Raw genomic sequence first — 27,065 nt, 5'->3', positions numbered from 1 at the left:
GACTTTTTCCATATTATGTGCCTTATTCTAAAATGGCAATAAGAATTCCTCAAAAATCAATCAAAAATACAGTATAATGACAAAGCGAAAACAGGTTTTTAGAAATGTTTGCATATTTATTAAAAATAAAAAACAGAAATACCTTATTTATGTAAGTATTCAGCCTTTGCTATGACACTCGAAATTGAGCTCAGCCCTGTTTCCATTGATCATCCTTGAGATGTTTCTACAACTTGGAGTCCACCTGTGGTAAATTCTATTGATTGAACATGATCTGGAAAGGCACACACCTGTCTATATAAGATCCCACAGTTGACAGTGCATGCCCATGAGGTTGAATAAATTGTCCGTAGAGCTCCGAGACAGGATTGTGTCGATGCACAGATCTGGGGAAGGGTACCAAAAACATTACTGCAGCATTGAAGGTTCCCAATAACACAGTGGCCTCCATCATTTTTAAATGGAAGATGATTGGAACCACCAAGACTCTTCCTAGAGCTGGCCGCCCAGCCAAACTGAGCAATCGGGGGAGAAGGGCCTTGGTCAGGGAGGTGACCAAGAACCTGATGGTCACTCTAAACTCTTCTGTGTCCTTCCAGAAGGACAATCATCTCTGCAGCACTCCACCAATCAGGCCTTTATGGTAGAGTGGCCAGACGGAAGCCACTCCTCAGTAAAAGGCACATGACAGCCTGCTTGGAGTTTGCCAAAAAGGGACCTAAATCACACAGCCAAGACCATGCAGGAGTGGCTTCGGAACAAGATGTCCTTGTGTGGCCCAGCCAGACCCCGGACTTGAACCCAATCTAACATCTCTGGAGAGACCTGAAAATAGCTGTGCAGCGACACTCCCCATGCAACATGACAGCGCTTGAGATTATCTGCAGAGAAGAATGGGGGGAACTGCCCAAACAGGTGTGCCATGCTTGTAGCATCATACCCAAGAAGACTCGATGCTGTAATCTCTGTCAAAGGTGCTTCAACAAAGTAGAGTAAAGGGTCTGAATACTTACGTAAATGTGATCACATTTTAATTGATTAACTAAGCAAAATTTTAGAAAACCCTGTTTTCACTTTGTCCTTATGGGGTATTGTGTGTAGATTGATGAGGAAAAATCCATATTTCATACATTTTAGAATAAGGCTGTAACTTCAAATGTGGAAAAAGTCAAGTGCTCTGAAAACTTTGCGAAGGCACTGTATGCTGCAATTATATAGGTCAACATACCATGGCTGAAATAATACCAGCCTAGTAGTCCTAAATATGGATTTTGGAGATCAATCAAAATCAACTAGAATCTGGTAATCCAATCCATAAGCATTTAAGGTATCATCTGATTCCTAAAGAGATTGTACATCTAGTCAATAAGAAAGACAGGTTGGCAGCTTGAGTGGCCATCTGTGTAAATGCTAGAGGCTTAAAACAACTTAATATAGTGTCATGGTGATGTCCAAGGGATGCTCTTCCAATAAGACCACTGTCCTGAGCTGTCTGCCACATATAAAATATATAACATTACATTGACGATTAATTTCCAGTTTTGTGATATGGAATGCAGAGGCCTAACAGCTACTTCGTATTAGTGCATTTTCACAAACATGTGACATATCACAGATACACTCACCTGCAGGCTGTCCAAAGCTGAAGCCAGTAGAGGATGTGGTGGTTGTGTTGCTTCCAAACATAGAGCCTTGTCCAAACCCAGCACTCTGCTGCCCGAAGGCCGGGGTTGCGCTCGGCTGCCCAAACAGGCCCGTGCCTGTACTGCTGGCCGTACTGGCGCTGGGGGAGCCAAAGGAAAAACTGCTGGCATTGCTGGCACTGGGGGCTCCAAATAGACCACCTCCACTAGCAGCGGTACTAGCAGCTGCAGCAGTGGTGGCCGCTGCAGGCTGTCCAAATCCAGGGCTGGCCCCGAACGCAGACTGGCCAAAACCGAAGCCACCGGCTGTGTTAGGAACAGGTTGGCCGAACCCGCCAACTGTCTGCCCAAATACAGGTTTTCCAAAGCCAGCCCCTGCACCTGCAGGTGGAGCACCAAAGCCGGTGGAACTAAAGCCGCCGGCAGTCACTGGAGCAGGCTGTCCGAAAACTGTGCCTGTGGCCGGGGCTGCGGTGTTTATGACCGTCGTGAGGCTGGTGACAGCTATAGTGGTGCTATCTGTGGTGATGGCAGGTGGCTGGGTGAAGATGGAGCCAGGTTTGTCAGAGCTGGGGGCCGGGTAGGCTGGTGGTGGGGCCTCCGGAGTAGGGGTGATAGTGGGTGGTGATGCCTCGGGGGCAGGGTCTGGGGTAGTGCTGGGGGCTGCCTGGGCTGGTGGGGTGGTAGAGGCAGGGGGGACAGGGGTGGTGGAGGCAATGGGGGGAGCTGGGGAGGGGGGTGAGGCAGGGGAAGTTGTGGCCTTTTCAGGGATGGTAGGGGTGGGGGTGACTGAGGACACTGTGGAGGTAGTAACCTCAGGCTCAGCAACAGGGGGGCTGACAGAGGGGCTGGGCTGTGAGGGAACAGGCTCTGTGGGTGGAGTGGGGTCTGATAAGGGGGTGGGGGCTTTGGGGGGCTCTTCCTCCAAGGTGGGGGAAGGAGAAGAGAGGGGTGCAGCTAGGAGGCTGCTGAAGGAGGTGGCTGCTGACGTTGAGAACGCAGGCTTGGTGATCGACAGGGCTGCCAGTTCGGGAGGCTTGAATGCAGTCTTGGATAAGTCTGTCACGGTAGAATCCGCCTCACCAAACGCAGCCTCAGCTGGCTTTCCTTGCTGGAGGGTCGACCCGAAGCTAAACTGGGCCGTGCCCGTGCCTAAACCTAGCCCCATTCCATTGTCCGGCTGGCCAAAGCTAAACGCGGCCGCTGAGGGCTTCTCTTCGTCCCCCTGGCCCACGCGTAGACCCGAGAAACTCCCCAGGGTCTCTCCTCCTACCACCTTGGGTGCCTGGGGCTCCACTCTGAAGGTGGGGGTGGGCCTCACAGGCTCCCCTGACATGCTGGGAGGAGGGGAGCTGGTGCTCCCCAGGGTGGGGGAAGTGGATTTTGGGATGAAGGAGAAGGGTTCCTCTCCGGCAGAAGAGCTGAACATCATCTTGCCGGTGGCACCAGCGCTGCCAAAGAAGAATTTACTGGCGTCCTTCACTGGGAGGAAGAAACATGGACAGCAGATTTACAAACTATGCCAGACATTGAAACACTTTGAACAAATAGATTTAATACATGACTACCGCAAAACTTCAATTAAACGCTGAGTCTCAAATAGCCGCCTATCCTTTTTAATAGTCGGGCAAACGCACACATTTAAGTAAATACTCGCTGTTTCAAATAAATGGCGGGTCTAAATTAATTGCTTACGAGGTTTAATGTTTTATTTGATAATTGATTTAAATTATGTAAGTGAATGCTGGAATTAAACAATTAACTATGCAAATGAGAAAAAGCTGTGTGCATTAAAGAAAGAGACATCTGGCTCAAATAGAAAGGGAAATGGGAATACCTAGTCAGTTGTACAACTGAATGCATTCAACTTAAATGCCTGTCTCTAATGCGTCTGTCTTCAGTAATTTAAGAAAATAAACACCCGGGATATTAATTGAAGTTACTGTATTCATTGATATGGCATTCAATGAACTATAGCACTGACTTTAGTGTCTAATAACACCAATGAGAGGCATATATGGCGGTACATTTGAGAGAGGTACCTGGTGGAGCTCCTTGGGGCACAGAGGAGAAACTGAAGGCCCCGGCAGACCTGTCCGAAAGCATCATAAAGTATGAGAAAACACAGTCAGCCAGAACTAAAAAAAAAACATTCCTGTTTTCCCTCTCTGACCCCTCTCTGACCCCTGACCCCCAGTGACTCACGCTGTGGTAAAGGAGGAGAAGGCTTTGCTGCTCTGCTCCCCTATTGACGGGGCTGAGCTGGAGGAGGCCAGGGAAACTAGGGCGTCAGGTTTAGGGGGTCCGCCTGGGAGAGAGGGACAGTAGGAGATGACATTAAAATAAGCATGACAAAAGAGTTCTAACACACCTTATACAAAGAGCTAATAAAATATGTAATATAATGAATGTAATCAAATGGATGTAATGTATGAATGGTTCAACCAGAAATTGTGTATATTTGTAGTATATAAAAACCATAGAAACAAATATTACCTGGGAAAAGGTGGAAGGCATTTTCCAATGTGTCTTGATATGATGAGCATCTAAAACATCTTATCTTTATGTACTTACCAAACACAAAACCCTGGGGGGAAGCTGAGCGGATACTCTCAGCAGACACCTTCAGTATGCCTTGAGTAGAATTCTGAGGAGAAAAACAACAGAAGGAAAGTTTATACATCTCTCATTGCCATGGCTTCAAGAATAACTACACACAAAGTAAGAGGGTGTTTTAGAGAACCTAACAATCAATGTTCATGTTTATCTTAAGTCAAAGCTAAATGTAATTTAGTTCATCTCACTACTCAGACTTTGGAGTCTGTTTCTTGCAAAACAGTGTTTTAGTGTTATACGCAGTGTTTTCTGTGAGTGTTTCTGTGTGTAGGTTTATGAGTCATGCATCCCATGAACTTGAACCTGTTTCGGACTGAGGTGTGATGTGTGAGAGAGTTCCCCTGTATGAATCCGTTCCCACCCAGTCGCCACTTGTATCACTCCTCCGCCGGCACATGGGAGAAACCTGGGGCATTTTACAGCCCTGTCATAATGACCTTCCACTCTATGCTATAACATCGCAGGCCAGCGGTCAGCCAAGTACACTGGAACTCCAGGAACTACACGGAGTTGCTGAGTTCTTAGAGATGGGGTGTACAAGAGATATTCAGTCTCTGATAGCGGAAAGCACACAGATGATACGCCTTGACAGTTGGGAGGATGTTAGATGGACTCTTCATACTCACTCGTTTGGCCTGGTTGGTGTTGGCTACCGTTGCCAAAACCTGCTGAACAACCTGACCAACCGGGGCTGGGACTGACGAGCTGAAAGAGAGAAAGAGAGAAAGAGAGGGGAAAGAAAATAATTGAGCAACGACCTGGATTTACACAGCACATCAAATTTTAAATGTTGCCTAATTTCTCTTCTCCACACTCTCTCATCAGGATTTGCTTTCTGAAAGTAAGTGAATGCAAGTCAGTCATGAGGAGACATGCACATACCTACAAATGAGGTATGATAACAATTCATGCCACGTTGATTAATTGGGGTGTGTGTGCGCATTAGAACTTTGTATCAGCCTATAATTTACTGCCCCATCTGAAAATACGTGGCATAATCCAAGGCTAATGTCGTCCCAGATAAAAGCCACAGAACACAGAAAACAAAAGCTATGGTGAACTGCACTGCCTCACTAATTATTCTCCAGCATCAACCCTATAACTACTGCCACAGACAGACCATAGCCAACTGAACCATACTGACGTGGATAGACACATTACAGGCCCAGTGTTGTGACTGAGAGACTGACTGGCTGGGGAGTGCATCTCTAAAATAAGCCCCCTATCTGACTGTTTGGCTGGGGTGGACTCGTTATTGTGAGCAGGGCTAATTTGGAAAATGGCCCCAGGGGGAGTCCTGCCTAAAATGTATTCAACCTCAACACAACAGTGGAACGAGGCCTGGCCCAGCAGAAAGTGAGAGAGTTTCTGCATTAATTACATAATCTCAGAGCGATAGAGTTGGCGAGAAAGAGAGAGAGGAAAGGGGTGGAAATCAGGGCTGAGCGATTAGTGGTTTTTGAGGTCTGTTCGGTTCGATTACTTAAAAATAAATCACCTTTAGAGATTTAAATTATTTTTCTTGAACATTAAATGCATTATGAAATAATGACAAAAATTATAAAGAGCTTTTTAATGGAAATTCCAAAGCCAAAAATATTGAATATTCAATTGCCAAAATATTGAAAATGTTCCACATGGAGAAAAAGGAAATTACTATTAAATAACAAAATATTTCAGTCGTGTATATTACTATTTTAATTTGATGACTTCATAAAACTTTAAATTCCTTAAATTCATCATCTCATCTCTGCTTAGGCAGTAGCAGCCAGCCAACCAACCATCTAATGTTATCTCTGTTCTCCCCATACTGTACAGTCTTTAATCAACCTATTTAGCTAAGCTAGCCTGCCTAAATATGTTGCAGAGCTGTCTGATTAAATCATTTAACTAGTAAATAAGACATACTTTCAACTCTCTATCCCATTCTCTCGTTGTGTTGTGTACATTCCTCTCTCATGCGGTGGCTTATGCGGTCTGTGTGTATCTAACTTAAAGTAGCAGGCATAAAAGTGTATCCATCTGTATCATAGACGGAAAAGAACAGGCACAATGGATTATGGTCAATTACCATGTTTCTGCGCTGAACTAGGTTGAATATTTGTTTACTGAAAACTACAACTTCCTTCAGCCCAGTGTCCCATATAGTTCTAGACTTCAACTCTCTTGTGAATAAATTCCCTCTGGAGAAACGGTGTGAATAATTGCCCGATGTCGGTTCACTTGTTTAATAACCCCCACAAAATAATGACAATTTGGTTAATCGATCAGCACTAGCATAGATGGAAAGAGAAAGATTTTGGGAGAAGGCAGAGAGAAAATGAAAGACAGTGAGCGACTGGGAGAGAGAGATGGGAGAACCAAAGATGAGGGAGGGAGGGGACAGACAGCTGTTTGATTGAGAGAATGGGAGAGGCTGAAAAAAAAAGAGTGATAAAAAAGGGAGATTGGAGCAGTGAGTGCTGTGAGGGATGAAAGAGGGGGAGAGACAGTTGGGAGAGGAGAGAAATGAGAGGAGAGATGCACTCAGATTGTTAGCCTATGCTTGCAGTGAATCAGATGCGATGGAGGCAGTGACCCGCTATCTAGCTGGGGTCTATTTATCTCGGCTGAGGGCCACATACACAAACCAGGGCTGATGGCTCGTTTGATGGACTCACCTCGACTGTGCCATGACTCTACATCAGAGATACTGTATATCAGCCTGACTAGGGGCATAGCTCATCTCCCGCTCTAGTGGAGATATGCCAGGGAGTGTGTTATAAGAGTGTGCGTGTGTGTTTCACATAAGGTTGGTGGGTTGTGATATGGAATGTGCATGCTTTATTACTATGAAATTATGGACAGGGCACCAAATAGTTACAATTATAACTAAGGTTAAGTTACAATTCTGAAGGCAATTATGTTCTTAAAATGACAAGGCAATGCAAGACGGTAGATATTTTACCAAAATAACCAGCGTAAAGCAATGAATGTGCAGGATAAATTAATAATGAATATTGTGATGGCAAAATGATGTACTAATGTGATAAGCTACAGAATCAGAGTCAGACAGGGAATGGGGATTAGAGGGCCTAAGATCAAACAATTATTCTTTATATTTCAGAATGAAACAAGGCAGGAAGGGATTATAGGAGAAATATAGATAGTAATTATAAAAGTAACGGATACAGGTTACACACACATTCAAAGCAGGGAAAAGATAGGTGAGATCGAGCTGGTTACTCATTCAAGGGTTTTTCTTTATTTTTACTATTTTCTACATTGTAGAATAATAGAAGACATCAAAACTATGAAATAAAACAAACAAAAAACTTCAACAAATCAAAATATATTTAATAATTCTTTAAAGTAGACACCCTTTACGTTGACAGCTTTGTACACTCATAGCATTCACTCAACCAGCTTCACCTGGAATGCTTTTCCAACAGTCTTGAAGGAGTTCCCACATATGCTGAGCACTTGTTGGCTGCTTTCCCTTCACGCTGCAGTCCAACTCATCCCAAACCATCTCAATTGGGTTGAGGTCGGGAGATTGTGGAGGCCAGGTCATCTGATGCTGCACTTCCTCACTCTCCTTGGTCAAATAGCCCTTAGAGCCTGGAGGTGTGTTGGGTCATTATCCTGTTGAAAAACAAATGATAGTCCCACTAAGCACAAACCAGATGGGACGGCGTATCACTGCAGAATACTGTGGTAGCCATGTTGGTTAAGTGTGCCTTGAATTCTAAATAAACTACAGACATTATCACCAGCAAAGCACCCCCACACCTCCTTGCTTTACGGTGGGAACCACACATGCAGAGATCATCCGTTGACCTACTCTGCGTCTCACAAAGACAGAGCGGTTGGAACCAAAAATCTCAAAATCAGACTAAAGGACAGATTTCCACCGATGTAATGTCCATTGCTCGTGTTTCTTGGCCCAAGCGAGTCTCTTCTTATTATTATTATTGGTGTCCTTAAGTAGTGGTTTCTTTGCAGCAATTCGATTATGAAGGCCTGATTCACGCAGTCTCCTCTGAATAGTTGATGTTGAGATGTCTCTGTTACTTGAACTCTGAAGCATTTGTTTGGGCTGCAATTTCTGAGGCTGGTAACTCTAATGAACTTATGCTCTGCAGCAGAGGTAACTCTGGGTCTTCCTTTCCTGTGGCGGTCTTCATGAGAGCCAGTTATCATAGCGCAATGGTTTTTGCGACTGCACTTTCAAAGAAATGAAATGTTCCGGATTGACTGACCTTCATGTCTTAAAGTAATGATGGACTGTCATTTCTCTTTCCTTATTTGAGCAGTTCTTGCCATAAAACGGACTTGGTCTTTTACCAAATAGTGCAATCTTCTGTATACCACCCCTACCTTGTCACAACACAATTGATTGGCTCAAATGTATTAAGGAAAGAAATTCCACAAATTAACTTTTAACAAGGCAACTGTTAATTGAAATGCATTCCAGGTGACTACCTCATGAAGCTGATTGAGAGAATGCCAAGAGTGTGCAAAGCTGTCATCAAGGCAAAGGGTGGCCACTGAAGAATCTTTTTTGGTTACTACATGATTCCATGTGTCATTTCATAGTTGGTCTTCACTATTATTCTACAAAAAAAAAAAAAAAAACTTGAATGAGTGAGTAGGTGTGTCCGAACTTGACTGGTACTGTATATCTGTCTGGAACCAATGTCTTCAGAGGACATTGGCAGGCAGTCCAAAACAAAGCACTTCAATAGTCCGGAGAATTCTTGCAATGTCCCCGCGTCGGGTGTCCTTGGACTGTTTTGTAGTTCATAATAGTAACCATATGGCTGGTCGCCGTCCGAACACAACAGTCCTTATTCTGAGAGCCCATATGAGTTTGAGTCAATAATAATAATCTATTATGTTAGCCTGAAACGGGCGCGTAATCTGTAAATCCTTATTGTGAATTAAGCCTATGAAGTTGTTCCTTATGATCAGACCCACCCTGTATAGGATTCGTTTTAGGTTTCGTTTTAGGATTATTAGAATAATCGCTTGCCTCTATCCTTAGTTTAGCCTAGTTGAATATATCCCTCCTCCCAGATTAGGAGCCAAGGCAGTCGTGCATGATTCATACTCTAGTCCCTATTTCTTAGACAATTCTATTGTTGGATTCTATTGCATTGTGTAACCTATGGACTTGGACAAATCATATTATTCTGATATTGTAACTTGGTGGACATTGTGTTGATCCCTTTGGACAAGGCGTACTTTAAGGTAGTGTTTTAATTAAGTGATGATTGAATTAGCCTAGCTCCTCTGCTAAATATAGTGCCTTTGAGTTGAGTTACTGTTTTTGGAATACATATCTAATTAGGCTGTCCAGTATCTGACTGGTAGCCTACGATTATTGAATTCCTGCTAGCAATAGAGTAAGGTCTGATCAACCTAACTACCGTTTTTATTTTTCTGATAGTGAGTTCAAGGGGAGCTGCCATACTCCCTCACAAAGACTACAGCAGACTTTAATTAGTTTAATAATTGTAATTTTGACCCTTGTAGTAGGTGATAAGCTATATATTTTGGTACCCTTCTCTTTTAATTAGGTGTCCAATGTAGTTTTATCCAGGTAATATTCAGTGTCCGCTGGTATTGCTAATGATTTTCTGCTAGTTAATGAGGCTGCTCAACCTCCATTGCCCATACTAGTGTAACTTGACCTTGAGCCATAATTTTGATTTGAGACTTACGTTAGTTGACAACCTATAACTGTTGTCTGAAAGTGCCCTGCTCTTTGAGTTAGGCGTAAAATTTTTGTTTGCGTGACCACGTTAGCATTGCTAGTGATCAAAGCCTATACGTGACAGGGTACACAACCTGAACCAGTCATAATTTATATGTGTATTTCCCAGAGCCAACAAGCTCTTTATATGTACATGCAACTCTTGCAGGAGGATAGTCTCTCAACATGCAATACACTGCTCCAGGTAGTCTATTGGCCACAGATGACACAAGATGGCCCTAAAGAGGCAAAAGCTGCCTAGTTTGTTCCCAATTTCAACCAGTCCCACCCACTTTGCAAAGCAACTCAAAAAGAGTTCCAGGGGGGTGACCATAATTTTAATGCCCCAGGGTTAACCAAACCCCATACGGTCTTCCTCGTTCTGTAAGCCAGGCACTCCCTGGTCGATGTGCATTCAGATAAACGCTAAATAGTATATTAGTTACTATTGGTTATCCATAAACAATTGTCTTGGTTGTGTATTCTAATCTTCTAATCTTTGAGGTAAAGCTCTATAGTGTATAGTCCTCGTAGTCAACTTGAAGTCAGACTTTTCACACCATTAGAATTTGTGTGTGGGATTAGCACTCCTCCTGTGTCAATTGTTGTATTATACGTCAGGTCATAGACCCGATGAACAAGGTATTGGGACTTCAAAAACCTACTCCCAACTGACATGAATTTTACATGGTATTTCTTTCAAAATGTTTGACTAGAGTACCAGTCAAAAGTCTGGACACATTCAAGGGTTTTTCTTTATTTGTACTATTTTGTACATTGTAAAATAATAGTGAAGACATAAAAAATATGAAATAACATATGGAATCATGTAGTAAAAAAAAAAAGAAAAAAAGTGTTAAACAACTCAAAATATATTTGAGATTCTTTAAAGTAGCCACCCTTTTCCTTGATGACAGCTTTGCACACTCATGGCATTCTCTCAACCAGCTTCATGAGGAATGCTATTCCACCTATCTTTTCCCTGCTTTGAATGTGTGTGTAACCTGTATCTGTTACTTTTATCATTACTATCTATATATTTCTCCTATAATCCCTGCCTGCCTTGTTTCATTCTGAAATATAAAGAATAACTGTTTGTTTGATCTTAGGCCCTCTAATCCCCATTCCCTGTCTGATTCTGATTCTGTAGCTTATCACATTAGTACATCATTTTGCCATCACATCATCCTGTACACTCATTGCTTTACCCTGGTTATTTTGAAATACATTATTTATTTTGTAAAATATCTACTGTCTCCAATAATGCATTGCCTTGTCATTTTAAGAACTAAATTGCCTTCAGAATTCCATGTTAACTGAAGTTGCATTGTAACTATTTAGAGAGAGACGCAGAGACAGAGAAGAGCAGGTGGCAGAGCTGGGGATGATCACTCAGCTCATCAGCCGCTTTCCTCATGGCCGTCTCAGTGCTGCATCAGTATGAGCACCACGTCACCCTGGGGAGCCCGCATGGATCAATAGACACACAAGCAAAGGACTGTGTGTGTGTGTCTGTGGAGGAAATAGCCTAAGCACTAAACAAGACAGACACACTGAACAGGCTTGACAGATATGCAATCTAAACGCTAATAGATCCTGGATCATCCGCTATAGACGTATAGCCAGTGAGGTTAGAGACAGAGGAGGATGTGTAGTGTAAAGTGACAGCTGGTCTTCTGACAAAGTTTAATCACATGGTGATGAGTTTGAACTGTGGGGTGCCAATGCTGTCATCTTGAAGCCCACACTCACTCAAGCATGCCCAAGTCAGGCCAAGAAAAGCCAGTGAAATCCCATTGCCAACAGGGTCCCTTCCAGGGATAAGCTCTCTCATCAGGCAGTGCGAAAGATACTGGTAACTAGAGGTCGACCGATTATGATTTTTCAACACCGATACCGATTATTGGAGGACCAAAAAAAAGTCGATACCGATTAATTGGCCGATTGTCATTATTACAAATAAATAAAAACAATTACAACAATACTGAATGAACTTATTTTAACTTAATATAATACATCAATAAAATCAATTTAGCCTCAAATAAATAATGAAATATGTTCAATTTGGTTTAAATAATGCAAAAACTAAGTGTTGGAGAAGAAAGTAAAAGTGCAATATGTGCCATGTAAGAAAGCTAACGTTTAAGTTCCTTGCTCAGAACATAAGAAAGCTGGTGGTTCCTTTTAACATGAGTCTTCAATATTCCCAGGTAAGAAGTTTTAGGTTGTAGTTATTATTGGAATTATAGGACTATTTCTCTCTATACCATTTGTATTTCATATACCTTTGACTATTGGATGTTCTTATAGCCACTTTACTATTGCCAGTGTAACAGTACAGCTTCCTTCCCTCTCCTCGCTCCTTCCTGGGCTCGAACCAGGAACACATCGACAACAGCCACCAGAGAAGTGACACAGTTTCACCTGCTTAATATTGCCTGCTAACCCGGATTTATTTTAGCTAAATATGCAGGTTTAAAAATATATACTTCTGTGTATTGATTTTAAGAAAGGCATTGATGTTTATGGTTAGGTACATGTTGGCGCAACGACAGTTCTTTTTCGCGAATGCGCACCGCATCGATTATATGCAACGCAGGACACGCTAGATAAACCAGTAATATCATCAACCATGTGTAGTTAACTAGTGAGTATGATTGATTGTTTTTTATAAGAGAAGGTTAATGCTAGCTAGTGGTTAGAGCATTGGGCCAGTAACTGTAAAGGTTGCAAGATTGAATCCCCGAGCTGACAAGGTAAAAATCTGTCGTTCTGCCCCTGAATAAGGCAGTTAACCCACTGTACCTAGGCCGTCATTGAAAATAAGAATGTGTTCTTAACTGACTTGCCTAGTTAAATAAAAGGTGTAAAAAAAATGATATATATTAAAAATAATATAATAAATAAAATCGGCATCGAAAAATAACGATTTCCGATTGTTATGAAAACTTGAAATCGGCCCAAATTAATCGGTAATTCCGATTAAATCGGTCGAACTCTAATGGTAACTAACTCAAGATCTGTCACTGGTGTCGTTTTCAATGGGAGCAAATTAAGCATAGTGCGCAGAACAAGCAAGGTGGTGGGCATTGCCAAGCACAAGCTAGCGAGATCACATTGGTGCGTTTTAGCATATTTCCGTTATCCAATAACTCAATTCACCCATACACTCCTAAACAAAACCAAACAAAACCAAAACCAATGGATTCTAGTTTTGGGAACAGAAACCTGAATTGAGATTGAATGTTTCATCAATGAGAAAATTAGCAGAAAGTCAGCCAAGTTTCATCTAGTTCCATCTTCTCTCACTTCACACCACTAGACTAAACAGGTGTTTCAGATTGCTACATCTTGTGAGACATTTGGCTCCTTCTTCCATCTGTGGCAGTACGGTGCACTGGAACACGAGTAGATAAGTAGTTAACCAACAGTGAAGCATACAATAATTCAGAATTACTCCAAGCACGGTAAGGATTAGATAGGTGTAAGCAAAATGATGATGGCAGGTTTTTATTGGAGACTCCTCCATTTTGCTTACACCCAACTAATGATTTCAGATCTGCAAAGGCCGCGGCTAGGTGTTGTTTCTCCATGCTACAACGCATCCATAGTTAAAAACATGTCAGTTTGGTGAGCAGCACCTGGGTGTTGACCGCTCCCCCTACGGCTTGCCTTGGGTCAGCCACACCCACTGAATAATTCAGTGTCTCTCCATCAAAGTTGCATGGGCAGGCCTTAGCAGTGCATTAACTCAGATGAGAGAGAGCTCTGCTGTCGCCTGCTCTTTCCTAGGTGCTATAAAAGTCAAGCAGACACACGCGTCAGCTCTTCATTCCCAGGAAATATGAATAAACACACTTTTTTTTTTTTTTTTTTTACCTTTATTTAACTAGGAAAGTCAGCTATGAACAAATTATTATGTACAATGACAGCCTACAGGGGAACAACTGCCTTGTTCAGGGGCAGAACGACAGATTTTTACCTTGTCAGCTCGGGGATTCGATCCAGCAACCTTTCGGTGCTCTAACCACTAGGCTACCTGCCGCCCCATGATGGTCTTCATCCATAAGTCGGTTACATGGTAACTGAGCCAGCCCTACACACGCACGCACACAGCGTAACCTGGCACCAACAGACACACACATTTACAAGCACTGCTATGAATCAGCCCAGGTTTACAAGTCAGCTGGCTTTGACACTGCCAGCCAGGCTAGGCCAGGCACCAGTGACCACCCAACTCCAGTGCAATGTTCCTGCTGTTAATTGGAACATAGTACACTGTAACTCTATCACACAGGCACTGAAGCTTGAAATTAAAAGACCACCCACGGATAAAATGAAATGAATTAATCAAAGTAAATCTTAATAGGAAGGATAGGAAGCTACAGCTGGCTATATGCTTGGAGGTGCTCTGCTCAAAAGACCATGACTGGCATGTTTAAGTAAGATACATTTTGTCAGTCGTGTGTGTGTGTGTGTGTGTGTGTGAGTAAGTAAAAGGGCATGAGATGACAGATGTAGTAACAAGAAAGAGAAATACAGGAAAGGAAGGACAGAAGAGAGAGAAAGGTTTTGTGAGAGAAAACACTATTACTGCTGCAGTTAGGTTTCCCCCCCCCATACACCAAATCCCATTCTCCGTCCGGACGTTGGCACGCCATCAAGTGAAAGGTCACAGTGGCTCTTGGCATCTGGCTGGCAGCAGCAGCTCTGATAATCTATACTATGTCCCCAGTTACACACCGTAGCTGGGGCAGGACAACACCACTACTGCAGTAAAGACAGGACAGGCTGGGGACATGGGATTAGTAAATGGCTGTTCCTGCGTACAGCTCTTCTGGGAAGTAATAACCTGCTTATAGGTGACTATTAGCCATGGATGATGTAGCTTGATGCTGTGGTGAAAAATAGGGAGCAGTGTCAAAGTAAGAGACAAAGAAGATCTCCCTAGACAAGGATGATGGGTAATGTGCATTTGACAGTCTTAAATGTAATCAAAATGTAAGGAGTCGTCTGAATAAATCAATTTATTCAAACTATTTCATTCCCAAATACCAGTTACTGTCTACAAAGAGTAGAACATTTGTGGGTTTATTCGTTATCTACACTTCAGAAGCATAAAATGCACTTTCAACTGCTCCTTCCCCCAAGAACAATTATTATGAAAACAGAAACTGCTGACGGTACAAATTGAAGGTCCTCCTCCACCCTCCAGTCTGAATGTGCTGTGACATTGGGGAGTGACATTCTCTCTCTGTCATTATGACAACAGGGACACAGGCCTGTATTAGGGCTGGGAATTGCCAGGGGCTTCAAGATATTACAATACTTAAGTGCAGATACGATATGTACTGCGATTCTCTTGATTCTATATGTAATGTGATTCGATACAGTGATTTTTTATTGCGATTCAATGTTCCAAACATATTGCTCACCGTATGTCTGCTACAGAGGGACAAGCGAGAGCATGAGGAAACGAGTTTTGATCAGTCATGGAAATAAAAGTGCTGAAAGCAAATTTGCCCCCAATTTAAAAAGATGGAGAACAACACTATGAAGGAAAAATACTGGAGTTTTGGTGCAGGTACAACTAACTAACATAAAAATAATATTGCGATATCAAAACGATACATCATCAAAAATAATATCCCGATATGTAACTATTTATCCCCCATCACTAGCCTGCACCCGTATGCCAGCTGCCAACATCTGTCCATTCTGTCCAACCTTGCACCGCTCAGTCCCTCTGGCATTGACAAATGACATGCACAGCTGTCATCAACAGCCATTTATATCAGAAATTGCAGTGACACAAGAGGTCAAAAATTGAGCACACTCACGCAAGCATGACGGGAGTCTGTGTGTGCATCCAATGTATGTACTTTTTGGGAAGTGTGCGTATGTGTGTGTGATCTCAAAGCTCTAATACACATCTCAAATTATTGAGCAACGTTAAGTCTTTAATTAGCAGCGTTCCATCTGACTCTTTAAGTCACAAGGTCAGGATGTCAGCCATCTAACCGTCACTCTAGGCTCTAAAGGCACCCGTATAGTAGGTTCGGTTTGATCTTAGCAGAAGGCGACACAAACGTCTGTTCCTCCAAATACTCCCTTTAAAAGAAAAAAGTGTGTGCCTGAACAGCCTAAAGAAACCTGACGAACGCAAAAAGTCCGAACACTTCCATAATTTGTGCGCAAACTGTTTCCACTGGGAAGCATGTGACAGGCTTATGGTTGGTAGAAATCTACTGTTTTATGAATGCTTCTCTAAGCATGTTTGGAGGGTCTTGATCTTGCCAATCCAACCTCAAAAACAGCTGGTTACATGCTCTGGAACTTTGGTGACTACTGAAAATTGTTTTAAACCTCCCGCTTTGGGCTGAATGTGTCAATGTGTACTTCATACAGTGGGGCAAAAAAGTATTTAGTCAGCCACCAATTGTGCAAGTTCTCCCACTTAAAAAGATGAGAGGCCTGTCATTTTCATCATAGGTACACTTCAACTATGACAGACAAAATGAGAAGGAAATAAATCCAGAAAATCACATTGTAGGATTTTTAATGAATTTATTTGCATATTATGGTGGAAAATAAGTATTTGGTCACCTACAAACAAGCAAGATTTCTGGCTCTCACAGACCTGTAACAACTTCTTTAAGAGGCTCCTCTGTCCTCCACTCATTACCTGTATTAATGGCACCTGTTTGAACTTGTTATCAGTATAAAAGACATCTGTCCACAACCTCAAACAGTCACACTCCAAACTCCACTATGGCCAAGAACAAAGAGCTGTCAAAGGACACCAGAAACAAAATTGTAGACCTGCACCAGGCTGGGAAGACTGAATCTGCAATAGGTAAGCAGCTTGGTTTGAAGAAATCAACTGTGGGAGCAATTATTAGGAAATGGAAGACATACAAGACCACTGATAATCTCCCTCGATCTGGGGCTCCACGCAAGATCTCACCCCGTGGGGTCAAAATGATCACAAGAACGGTGAGCAAAAATCCCAGAACCACACGGGGGGGACCTAGTGAATGACCTGCAGAGAGCTGGGACCAAAGTAACAAAGCCTACCATCAGTAACACACTACGCCGCCAGGGACTCAAATCCTGCAGTGCCAGACGTGTCCCCCTGCTTAAGCCAGTACATGTCCAGGCCCGTCTGAAGTTTGCTAGAGAAGAAGATTGGGAGAATGTCATATGGTCAGATGAAACCAAAATATAACTTTTTGGTAAAAACTCAACTCGTCGTGTTTGGAGGACAAAGAATGCTGAGTTGCATCCAAAGAACACCATACCTACTGTGAAGCATGGGGGTGGAAACATCATGCTTTGGGGCTGTTTTTCTGCAAAGGGACCAGGACGACTGATCCGTGTAAAGGAAAGAATGAATGGGGCCATGTTTCGTGAGATTTTGAGTGAAAACCTCCTTCCATCAGCAAGGGCATTGAAGATGAAACGTGGCTGGGTCTTTTAGCATGACAATGATCCCAAACACACCGCCCGGGCAATTAAGGAGTGGCTTCGTAAGAAGCATTTCAAGGTCCTGGAGTGGCCTAGCCAGTCTCCATATCTCAACCCCATAGAAAATCTTTGGAGGGAGTTGAAAGTCCATGTTGCCCAGTAACAGCCCCAAAACATCACTGCTCTAGAGGATATCTGCATGGAGGGATGGGCCAAAATACCAGCAACAGTGTGTGAAAACCTTGTGAAGAATTACAGAAAACATTTTACCTCTGTCATTGCCAACAAAGGGTATATAACAAAGTATTGAGATAAACTTTTGTTATTGACCAAATACTTATTTTCCACCATAATTTGCAAATAAATTCATTAAAAATCCTACAATGTGATTTTCTGGATTTATTTTCCTCATTTTGTCTGTCATAGTTGAAGTGTACCTATGATGAAAATTACAGGCCTCTCTCATCTTTTTAAGTGGGAGAACTTGCACAATTGGTGGCTGACTAAATACTTTCTTGCCCCACTGTATATGCATAATCTATGAGCAGTACTACTGTGTTACCTCAATTAGCCACAAAATCCAGTTTGAAAGTTACTTTTTCTGGAAACTTATGTGCCATTTTCCCTGGGCGAGCCCCCTAGCAATTCGATTTATAGCCAATGAACTTCAGCCCCTCGCTATTTGAGTGACAAATAGCAAGATGCACACACAGCAGAACTACTGGCTAAAAAGTATACAAAAGTACCGGAGAATCTCTTTAATGCTTAGTCTCTAGACATATTCACATAAAAATACTTGATGTCTTTTTGTGTGTGTTGATCTTAAGGGTTCAATATCATGCTTTAGTCTAGTCTATACACCAATGCCCTTCACATATACCCCATTAGCGTTACAACCTGGGTGTCCTACGGTTGTTTATTTCACCCTTGCGTTTTATGATTGCTCAATTCTGTGCGCATTTGTGCTCTCAGATTAATTTATCAGTTTATTGCTGGTCATCTTGTCCTGATAAGGGAGACGAGGGGCGAGGTTTTAAATGTCAGACCTAACACACACACAGAGACAGAGAGGCAGAGAGAGGAGAGAGTGAAAGAATGGCAGTGCTATGCCTTGTGCTGTTGTGGCCCCCAGCATATGGACTAGAGGCCTGGGATATGCCAGCTGTGATGGAACTCGCACAAAAGATCCCAAACCACACATATTGTACATGGGCGTATGCAGCCACACGCATAGACAAACGGCATAGGCTAGTACCCCCCCCCCCCCCAGGACGTAAACTCACAACACGCACACACTCTCACACACTTTATATCATGGTCCATTGCCCACGTGTATGCCCATCCCCCACATACACATCCCCCCCATGCAGCGCCAGTCTAGTGCTGTGACCGTCTATGTGCTGGACCAGGGGAAGTATTTCACAGTATGTTTTGTGTACTGTATATGGCACACTCGCTCCCCACGTTCTTTTCATTGCCCCTATTTGTATGTGGCTGTATCTTTCTGCCTCAGCGAGTCACTGTAAACATGCCTCACCAAGCTAAAATAACGATTCTCTCCCTCTCCCCCTCTCTTCCTCTACCGTGACCTCATTTTAAAGCCTGGCCAATCGGAAGACCCTGCATCGCTCAAACTCAAAAAAAATACACGTTATGCTTATTAGACTAAGGAAGACGTATTTCCGTGACTTGAGTTGTTTAAAAAAAGAGAAACAGATTCACTGTGGCAGACCCTAAGGGACACCGTGAGGGACACAGCACTGTCAGCAGACCCAACACTGCAGTGCACAGTACTTTAATTTAGACAAACAGAAACACACACAAGAAAGCTGCTGTGTACAATATTTATGTGCTGTAGGTTCAGTGTAAAGTAATGGTGAGTCAGATTGGAATCATCCAATTATTGTAATATTGTAGTGGTATGAGATAGGAATCCTTCAGCCGTGCTCCTAATCACGAGAAATGTATTTACTTTGTCACATTTCTTATCTACATATATATTTTTTAAATATAATGTCTTATCTATGTGCATATATTTTATGTTTTGGGAACTGCAATCAGAAAAAAGTAAAAGTAGGCTGTTGAAAGTAGGCTCCAGGTAAAGCCTTGATGAAGAGGGATGGTAATAAAGATGAAGACTTACTTGATCACAGTGGATACAGGCAGTGGCGGTCCTTTGTCCTTGAGCTCCTGGACGTTGACCACCTGGGGAACGGTCTTCAGGGTAGACTCTCCCAGAGAGGAACTGACCACTGGTTGTCCACAAAGGAGAAAAATCAAATGATCATCATCATTATACAAAAGTGATAAAATACATGCAAAAGCATGTTGCTATTCTTGCAAAGGATGCAAACATTTTACTCAAACTATTATATTAATCTGACTATCCACAATAATAGCATAATTGTGTGCATCTAACAGTACTAAATGTCACGTTATGTTGGGTTACTGACACACAGACGTATACTAGCATGAATAGGCCTAATTGATTAAAAGTACTGTTTAGATAATTGAATTTGTTGACTAAAGTTTTATCAACCATAATTCTGCATCGTAAAACCATGGGGTTGTCAGTTCACCAGTGATCCTGGTCTTTGTCTCCCCATGGTGTCAGAGTATGAATATGGCATGAAGACAGATGGGAGAAAAGCTTTACCGGTCACTAAAGCTCTGCTGGTCAATACATCGGATTGTCAAACTGTTTTCAGTGTAGCGAGACCACCAATGAAAGCTTCTTCCCAGATTGAAAAATTAACAAACCAGCAAGTTATACTACGGAGGTTAAAAGAGCATAATATGGTCGAACAATACGGAAACAGGTCCCATGTCCTGTGCGGAGCAGAAAATGAAACATTGATAGATTCTTTACTAGGTAAATGCAACGTTGTATGGGAGTTACAGTGACAGAAAAACAGTCACAAAGGCATTACACTTTCCATTATTTGCAACCTACAAAGGTCAAGCCCCGCCTACCTGTTTTCTGATTAGCCATTTGCCTGAGGAAAGCAGCTTTAGCAGCAGCCTGTTGGGCAGGGAGGGGGACGGGTGTGGCCTTCTCAGTGGGAGGGGCTCCGTGCTTCACCGTCTTAGTGGCTAGTGCCGTGCTGTCCGCACCTCCCATGTTGATCTTATTGGTTGGAACTAGAAAAATCGCTAAAGATGTTAGTACATTTGATAACTTACTGTACAACAGACCAGCTCTCTGAAAACCACATTGAACAACACATTGTCATATGGTTGGCTGTCCCCTCTCTGTCCTGATGGTTGTTACTAGAAGATAAAACATGCAATACAAACTACATAGTACAACAGCAAAGTTTTAGAACCTCTTGTCATCTGACCAACCTGGTTAAATAAAAGGTCAACTAAAAAGTCAATGGAGTTTCCTACCTGTGCTTAGGATGGGGCTGAGTCCCAGGCCCATGCCCTGGTGCACCTTGCTGAAAGGAGTGGACTGGATGGCACCAAACCCTGGGGCTATGGAAGGGGTGCGTACCACCGTGGGGTGGCGGGGCATAGAGGTGGGCAGCACGGGGAGGGGGGCAGGCTCGGGCTCCGGTTCCTCCTCAAAACAGTGGGAGTAGTCTGGGTCAAGGGCCTGAGACAGGGAGGAGGTGGAGCTCACATCGTCCAGATCCTCGTAGTAATTGGGAGAGAGGAAGGCCGAGCGGAACAGGTTGGCTGGGGTAAAAGATGGAACCATTCAGGAGAAGTACATTCCACACATTACTTACACTACACTGCTCACTATGTTCTGTGTGTTGGGAGTACCTGGAGCGGTGGAGCGGACTGGTGGTGTCTGCCTCTTGGAGAGGAAGTTACGCAATTGAGACTGCTTCACTGGAGACATCTTGGCTGAGGAAGTGGAAAGAATCATAATACATTTACATCACTCAAGAGCAATAGTTAACACAGTGAGACATGGGTTGGAAAGTACTTTACCTGAAGACTGTAAGGTCTTAGGAATGGTGTCTAGACTGGCTTTCAGGAGTGCATCTCTCAAACTCTCCAGCTCGTTGTCCAAACTATTAAACACAAAAGTATTTTTTTTCTATAACCAGGTAGGCCAGTTGAGAACAAAATCTCATTTACAACTGCGACCTGGCCAAGAAAGCAAAACAGTGCGACAAAAACAACAGTTACACATAGGATAAACAAACGTACAATCAATAACACAAAAGAAACATCTGTATAGTGTGTGCAAAGGAAGTAAAGAGGTAAGGCAATAAATAGACCAAGAGTGGCGAAGTAATTACAACTGATCAATTTACACTGGAGTGATATATGTGCAGATGAGGATGTGCAAGTAGAAATACTGGTGTGCAAAAGAGCAGAAAAACAAAAACAAATATGGGGATGAGGTAGGTAGTTGGTTGGATGGGCTATTTACAGATGGGCTGTGTACAGCTGCAGCGATCGGTAAGCTGCTCTGACAGCTAACGCTTAAAGTTAGTGAGGGAGATATAAATCTCCAACTTCAGTGATTTTTGCAATTCGTTCCAGTCATTGGCAGCAGAGAACTGGAAGGAAAGGCGGCCAAAGTAGGTGTTGGCTTTGGGGATGACCAGTGAAATATACCTGCTGGACCGTGTGCTACGGGTGGGTGCTGCTATTGTGACCAGTGAGCTGAGATAAGGCGGGGCTTTACCTAGCAAAGACTTATAGATGACCTGGAGCCAGTGGGTTTGGCGACGAATATGTAGCGAGGACCAGCCAACGAGAGCATACAGGTCGCAGTGGTGGGTAGTATATGGGGCTTTGGGGACAAAACGGATGGCACTGTGATGGATGCAGTCTAATTTGCTGAGTAAAGTGTTGGAGGCTATTTTGTAAATGACATCGCCAAAGTCAAGGATCGGTAGGATAGTCAGTTTTACGAGGGTATGTTTTAGAGGTCGACCGATTATGATTTTTCAACTCCGATACCGATTATTGGAGAACCAAAAAAAGCCGATACTGATTAATCGGCCGATTTGTTTTATTTATTTGTTGTCATTGTCATTATTACAATACTGAATGAACACTTATTTTAACTTAATATAATACATCAATACAATCAATTTAGCCTCAAATAAATAATGAAATATGTTCAATTTGGTTTAAATAATGCAAACAAAGTGTTGGAGAAGAAAGTAAAAGTGCAATATGTGCCATGTAAGAAAGCTAACGTTTAAGTTCCTTGCTCAGAACATAAGTACATACAGTGCCTTGCGAAAGTATTCGGCCCCCTTGAACTTTGCGACCTTTTGCCACATTTCAGGCTTCAAACATAAAGATATAAAACTGTATTTTTTTGTGAAGAATCAACAACAAGTGGGACACAATCATGAAGTGGAACGACATTTATTGGATATTTCAAACTTTTTTAACAAATCAAAAACTGAAAAATTGGGCGTGCAAAATTATTCAGCCCCCTTACTTTGTAGCGCCACCTTTTGCTGCGATTACAGCTGTAAGTTGCTTGGGGTATGTCTCTATCAGTTTTGCACATCGAGAGACTGACATTTTTTCCCATTCCTCCTTGCAAAACAGCTCGAGCTCAGTGAGGTTGGATGGAGAGCATTTGTGAACAGCAGTTTTCAGTTCTTTCCACAGATTCTCGATTGGATTCAGGTCTGGACTTTGACTTGGCCATTCTAACACCTGGATATGTTTATTTTTGAACCATTCCATTGTAGATTTTGCTTTATGTTTTGGATCATTGTCTTGTTGGAAGACAAATCTCCGTCCCAGTCTCAGGTCTTTTGCAGACTCCATCAGGTTTTCTTCCAGAATGGTCCTGTATTTGGCTCCATCCATCTTCCCATCAATTTTAACCATCTTCCCTGTCCCTGCTAAAGAAAAGCAGGCCCAAACCATGATGCTGCCACCACCATGTTTGACAGTGGGGATGGTGTGTTCAGCTGTGTTGCTTTTACGCCAAACATAACGTTTTGCATTGTTGCCAAAAAGTTACATTTTGGTTTCATCTGATCAGAGCACCTTCTTCCACATGTTTGGTGTGTCTCCCAGGTGGCGTGTGGCAAACTTTAAACGACACTTTTTATGGATATCTTTAAGAAATGGCTTTCTTCTTGCCACTCTTCCATAAAGGCCAGATTTGTTCAATATACGACTGATTGTTGTCCTATGGACAGAGTCTCCCACCTCAGCTGTAGATCTCTGCAGTTCATCCAGAGTGATCATTGGCCTCATGGGCTGCATCTCTGATCAGTCTTCTCCTTGTATGAGCTGAAAGTTTAGAGGGACGGCCAGGTCTTGGTAGATTTGCAGTGGTCTGATACTCCTTCCATTTCAATATTATCGCTTGCACAGTGCTCCTTGGGATGTTTAAAGCTTGGGAAATATTTTTGTATCCAAATCCGGCTTTAAACTTCTTCACAACAATATCTCGGACCTGCCTGGTGTGTTCCTTGTTCTTCATGATGCTCTCTGCGCTTTTAACGGACCTCTGAGACTATCACAGTGCAGGTGCATTTATATGGAGACTTGATTACACACAGGTGGGTTGTATTTATCATCATTCATCATTTAGGTCAACATTGGATCATTCAGAGATCCTCACTGAACTTCTGGAGAGAGTTTGCTGCACTGAAAGTAAAGGGGCTGAATAATTTTGCACGCCCAATTTTTCAGTTTTTGATTTGTTAAAAAAGTTTGAAATATCCAATAAATGTCGTTCCACTTCATGATTGTGTCCCACTTGTTGTTGATTCTTCACAAAAAAATACAGTTTTATATTTTTATGTTTGAAGCCTGAAATGTGGCAAAAGGTTGCAAAGTTCAATGGGGCCGAATACTTTCGCAAGGCACTGTATGAAAGCTGGTGGTTCTTTTTAACATGAGTCTTCAATATTCCCAGGTAAGAAGTTTTAGGTTGTAGTTATTATAGGAATTCTAGGACTATTTCTCTCTATACCATTTGTAATTCATATACCTTTGACTATTTGGATGTTCTTATAGGCACTTTACTATAGCCAGTGTAACAGTATAGCTCCCGTCCCTCTCCTCACTCCTACCTGGGCTCGAACCAGGAACACAACGACAACAGCCACCCTCGAAGCAGCGTTACCCATGCAGAGCAAGGGGAACAACTACTCCAAGTCTCAGAGCGAGTGACATTTGAAACGCTATTAGCGCGCACCCCGCTAACTAGCTAGCCATTTCACATCGATTACACCAGCCTAATCTTGGGAGTTGATAGGCTTGAAGTCAAGAGTCAGGGTGCTTGAAGCGAAGAGCTGCTAGCAAAACGCACAAAATTGCTGTTTGAATGAATGCTTACGAGCATTGCTCTTGCTCTATCAAATCAAAGACTTAATTATAACATAATAACAACACACAGAAATACAAGCCTTAGGTCATTAATATGGTTGAATCCGGAAACTATCATCTCGAAAACAAAACATTCATTTTTTCAGTGAAATATGGAACAGTTACGTATTTTATCTAACGGGTGGCATCCATAAGTCTAAATATTCCTGTTACATTGCACAACCTTCAATGTTATGTCATAATTACGTAACATTCTGGCAAATTAGTTCGCAACGAGCCAGACGGCCCAAACTGTTGCATATACCCTGACTGCATGCAATGAACGCAAGAAAAGTGACACAATTTCACCTGCTTAATATTGCCTGCTAACCCGGATTTATTTTAGCTAAATATGCAGGTTTAAAAATATATACTTCTGTGTATTGATTTTAAGAAAGTCATTGATATTTATGGCTAGGTACAGTCGTGCAACGATTGTGCTTTTTTCGCAAATGTGCTTTTGTTAAATCATCCCCCGTTTGGCGAAGTTGGCTGTCTTTGTTAGGAAGAAATAGTCTTCACACAGTTCGCAATGAGCCAGGCGGCCCAAACTGCTGCATATACCCTGACTCTGTTGCAAGAGAAGTGACAAGGAAATTCATGTTAGCAGGCAATATTAACTAAATATGTAGGTTTAAAAATATATACTTGTGTATTGATTTTAAGAAAGGCATTGATGTTTATGTTTAGGTACACGTTGGAGCAACGACAGTCCTTTTTCGCGAATGCGCACCGCATCGATTATATGCAACGCAGGACACACTAGATAAACTAGTAATTTCATCAACCATGTGTAGTTAACTAGTGATTATGATTGATTGATTGTTTTTTATAAGATAAGTTTAATGCTAGCTAGCAACTTACCATGGCTTCTTACTGCATTCGCGTAACAGGCAGGCTCCTCGTGGAGTGCAATGAGAGGCAGGTGGTTAGAGCGTTGGACTAGTTAACCGTAAGGTTGCAAGATTGAATCCTCGAGCTGACAAGGTAAAAATTTGTCGTGCTGTCCCTGAACAAGGCAGTTAACCCACCGTTACTAGGCCGTCATTGAAAATAAGAATGTGTTCTTAACTGACTTGCCTAGTTAAATAAAGGTGTAATATATATATATATTTTTTAAATCCGTGTCCAAAAATACCATTCCAATTAATTGGTCGACCTCTAGTATGTTTGGCAGCATGAGAACTGAGTTCATGAGGACTGATAGCCTACTTCATTTTTAATCCACTGTGCATCATTATTTGCAACACACACATGCCCCAATGAACATTTGACATATAAAAAAACTAAACAGACCAAAAACATCCTCGTGCTGCTACATATCTGGCCATTGTATTTCAGGTATACACCCTTGTACATACCCCTGTTCTGTGGGGGTGGCTGCAGCGGGCTGGGTGGGGCCAGGAGTACTCCAGTCTGCAGTCTTGTTGTAGAGCCGCAGGGCATGGAGGTCTTTGACCAGTGTGTCCAGTCTCTGCTTCTGCTGGTTGATGATGTCCAGGTTGTTGGCCAGGGCCGTGAACAGAGCCTCCCTTTCTGGGACAATCATGTGTCTGGGAGAGACAGGAGTTAGAGGGAATTGGTTAGAAAGGAAACATTTAACATACAATGAATGATAATGAGAAAATTGTCATAGGAAATGAATTACAGGTCAAAAACTAAAGTGATCTATTTTCTTTTTCTCACTCACTTCTGTTTCTTCTTCTTCTTCTCCAGATGTTTCTCCCACTCCAGGTCCAACACGTCGTTCACATCCTCCACAGCAAACTTCACATACTGGTACAGCCTGCGGATCTCCTGGTTAAGGGGAAAAAACCATGAGGAAATTAAGTCTGCTGTACAAAAAAACTGTTTAACATGGGTCATCTTGTTCAATAGTGTTTTGCCTTTGCCATTTCTAAAACATCCACTCTGATGAATCATGGAAGTTCCCTTTACACACCCAACCATCCATCTCATCCTCCCATAATGTATAGAGCAATCATCCTCCTCCCCCCCTGGCTTACCTTGAGTTGGTCTTCACTGCGTGGATCCAGTGGTTTCTTGTACAGCAGCTGCAGGTAGCCTCTGTCTCTGTTGAGCTCACTCATGGCCTTGGCGTCCTCTGCACCGGCAAAGCCCTCCAGCATGGTGGTTTTCAGAGTGCTGATGTCCCCATGGAGAGACTGGGGAGAACAAGAACACACACATGGTTAGAGCCTATGAGGGATAGAAAGGGTCTATGTCTTTAGGAGGTTGTAGTGTGTGTGGTACCAGTTTGTTGTGTGTTATTTTGAATTGGACACAAC

General features: G+C 42.6%; 1 protein-coding gene across 8 annotated transcripts in view; it reads right to left on the bottom strand.

The window, feature by feature from the left end:
- LOC139387893 (nuclear pore complex protein Nup214-like) overlaps positions 1 to 27,065 on the bottom strand; it is a 71,043-nt gene that overhangs the window by 26,640 nt on the left and 17,338 nt on the right. For all 8 annotated transcript variants that reach the window (XR_011629232.1, XR_011629231.1, XM_071134235.1 and 5 more), the window contains exons 17-29: positions 26,784 to 26,942; positions 26,468 to 26,574; positions 26,139 to 26,330; positions 21,406 to 21,488; positions 21,235 to 21,318; positions 20,854 to 21,144; positions 20,437 to 20,604; positions 19,607 to 19,715; positions 4,886 to 4,964; positions 4,218 to 4,290; positions 3,849 to 3,951; positions 3,686 to 3,735; positions 1,626 to 3,125 (exon numbers count right to left, since the gene is read on the bottom strand). Coding sequence is in view for 6 of the 8 variants with exons in the window: in XM_071134235.1 (XP_070990336.1) it covers positions 1,626 to 3,125; positions 3,686 to 3,735; positions 3,849 to 3,951; positions 4,218 to 4,290; positions 4,886 to 4,964; positions 19,607 to 19,715; positions 20,437 to 20,604; positions 20,854 to 21,144; positions 21,235 to 21,318; positions 21,406 to 21,488; positions 26,139 to 26,330; positions 26,468 to 26,574; positions 26,784 to 26,942 (2,998 nt within the window). In the remaining 2 variants the exon portion in view is untranslated. The remainder of the gene's footprint in view (positions 1 to 1,625; positions 3,126 to 3,685; positions 3,736 to 3,848; positions 3,952 to 4,217; positions 4,291 to 4,885; positions 4,965 to 19,606; positions 19,716 to 20,436; positions 20,605 to 20,853; positions 21,145 to 21,234; positions 21,319 to 21,405; positions 21,489 to 26,138; positions 26,331 to 26,467; positions 26,575 to 26,783; positions 26,943 to 27,065) is intronic.

The sequence above is a fragment of the Oncorhynchus clarkii genome, chromosome 29 (assembly GCF_045791955.1).
Source record: "Oncorhynchus clarkii lewisi isolate Uvic-CL-2024 chromosome 29, UVic_Ocla_1.0, whole genome shotgun sequence".
Taxonomy (NCBI): domain Eukaryota; kingdom Metazoa; phylum Chordata; class Actinopteri; order Salmoniformes; family Salmonidae; genus Oncorhynchus; species Oncorhynchus clarkii.
The sequence above is the reverse complement of the archived record's forward strand: the minus strand, read 5'-3'. Positions and strand labels throughout refer to the sequence as shown.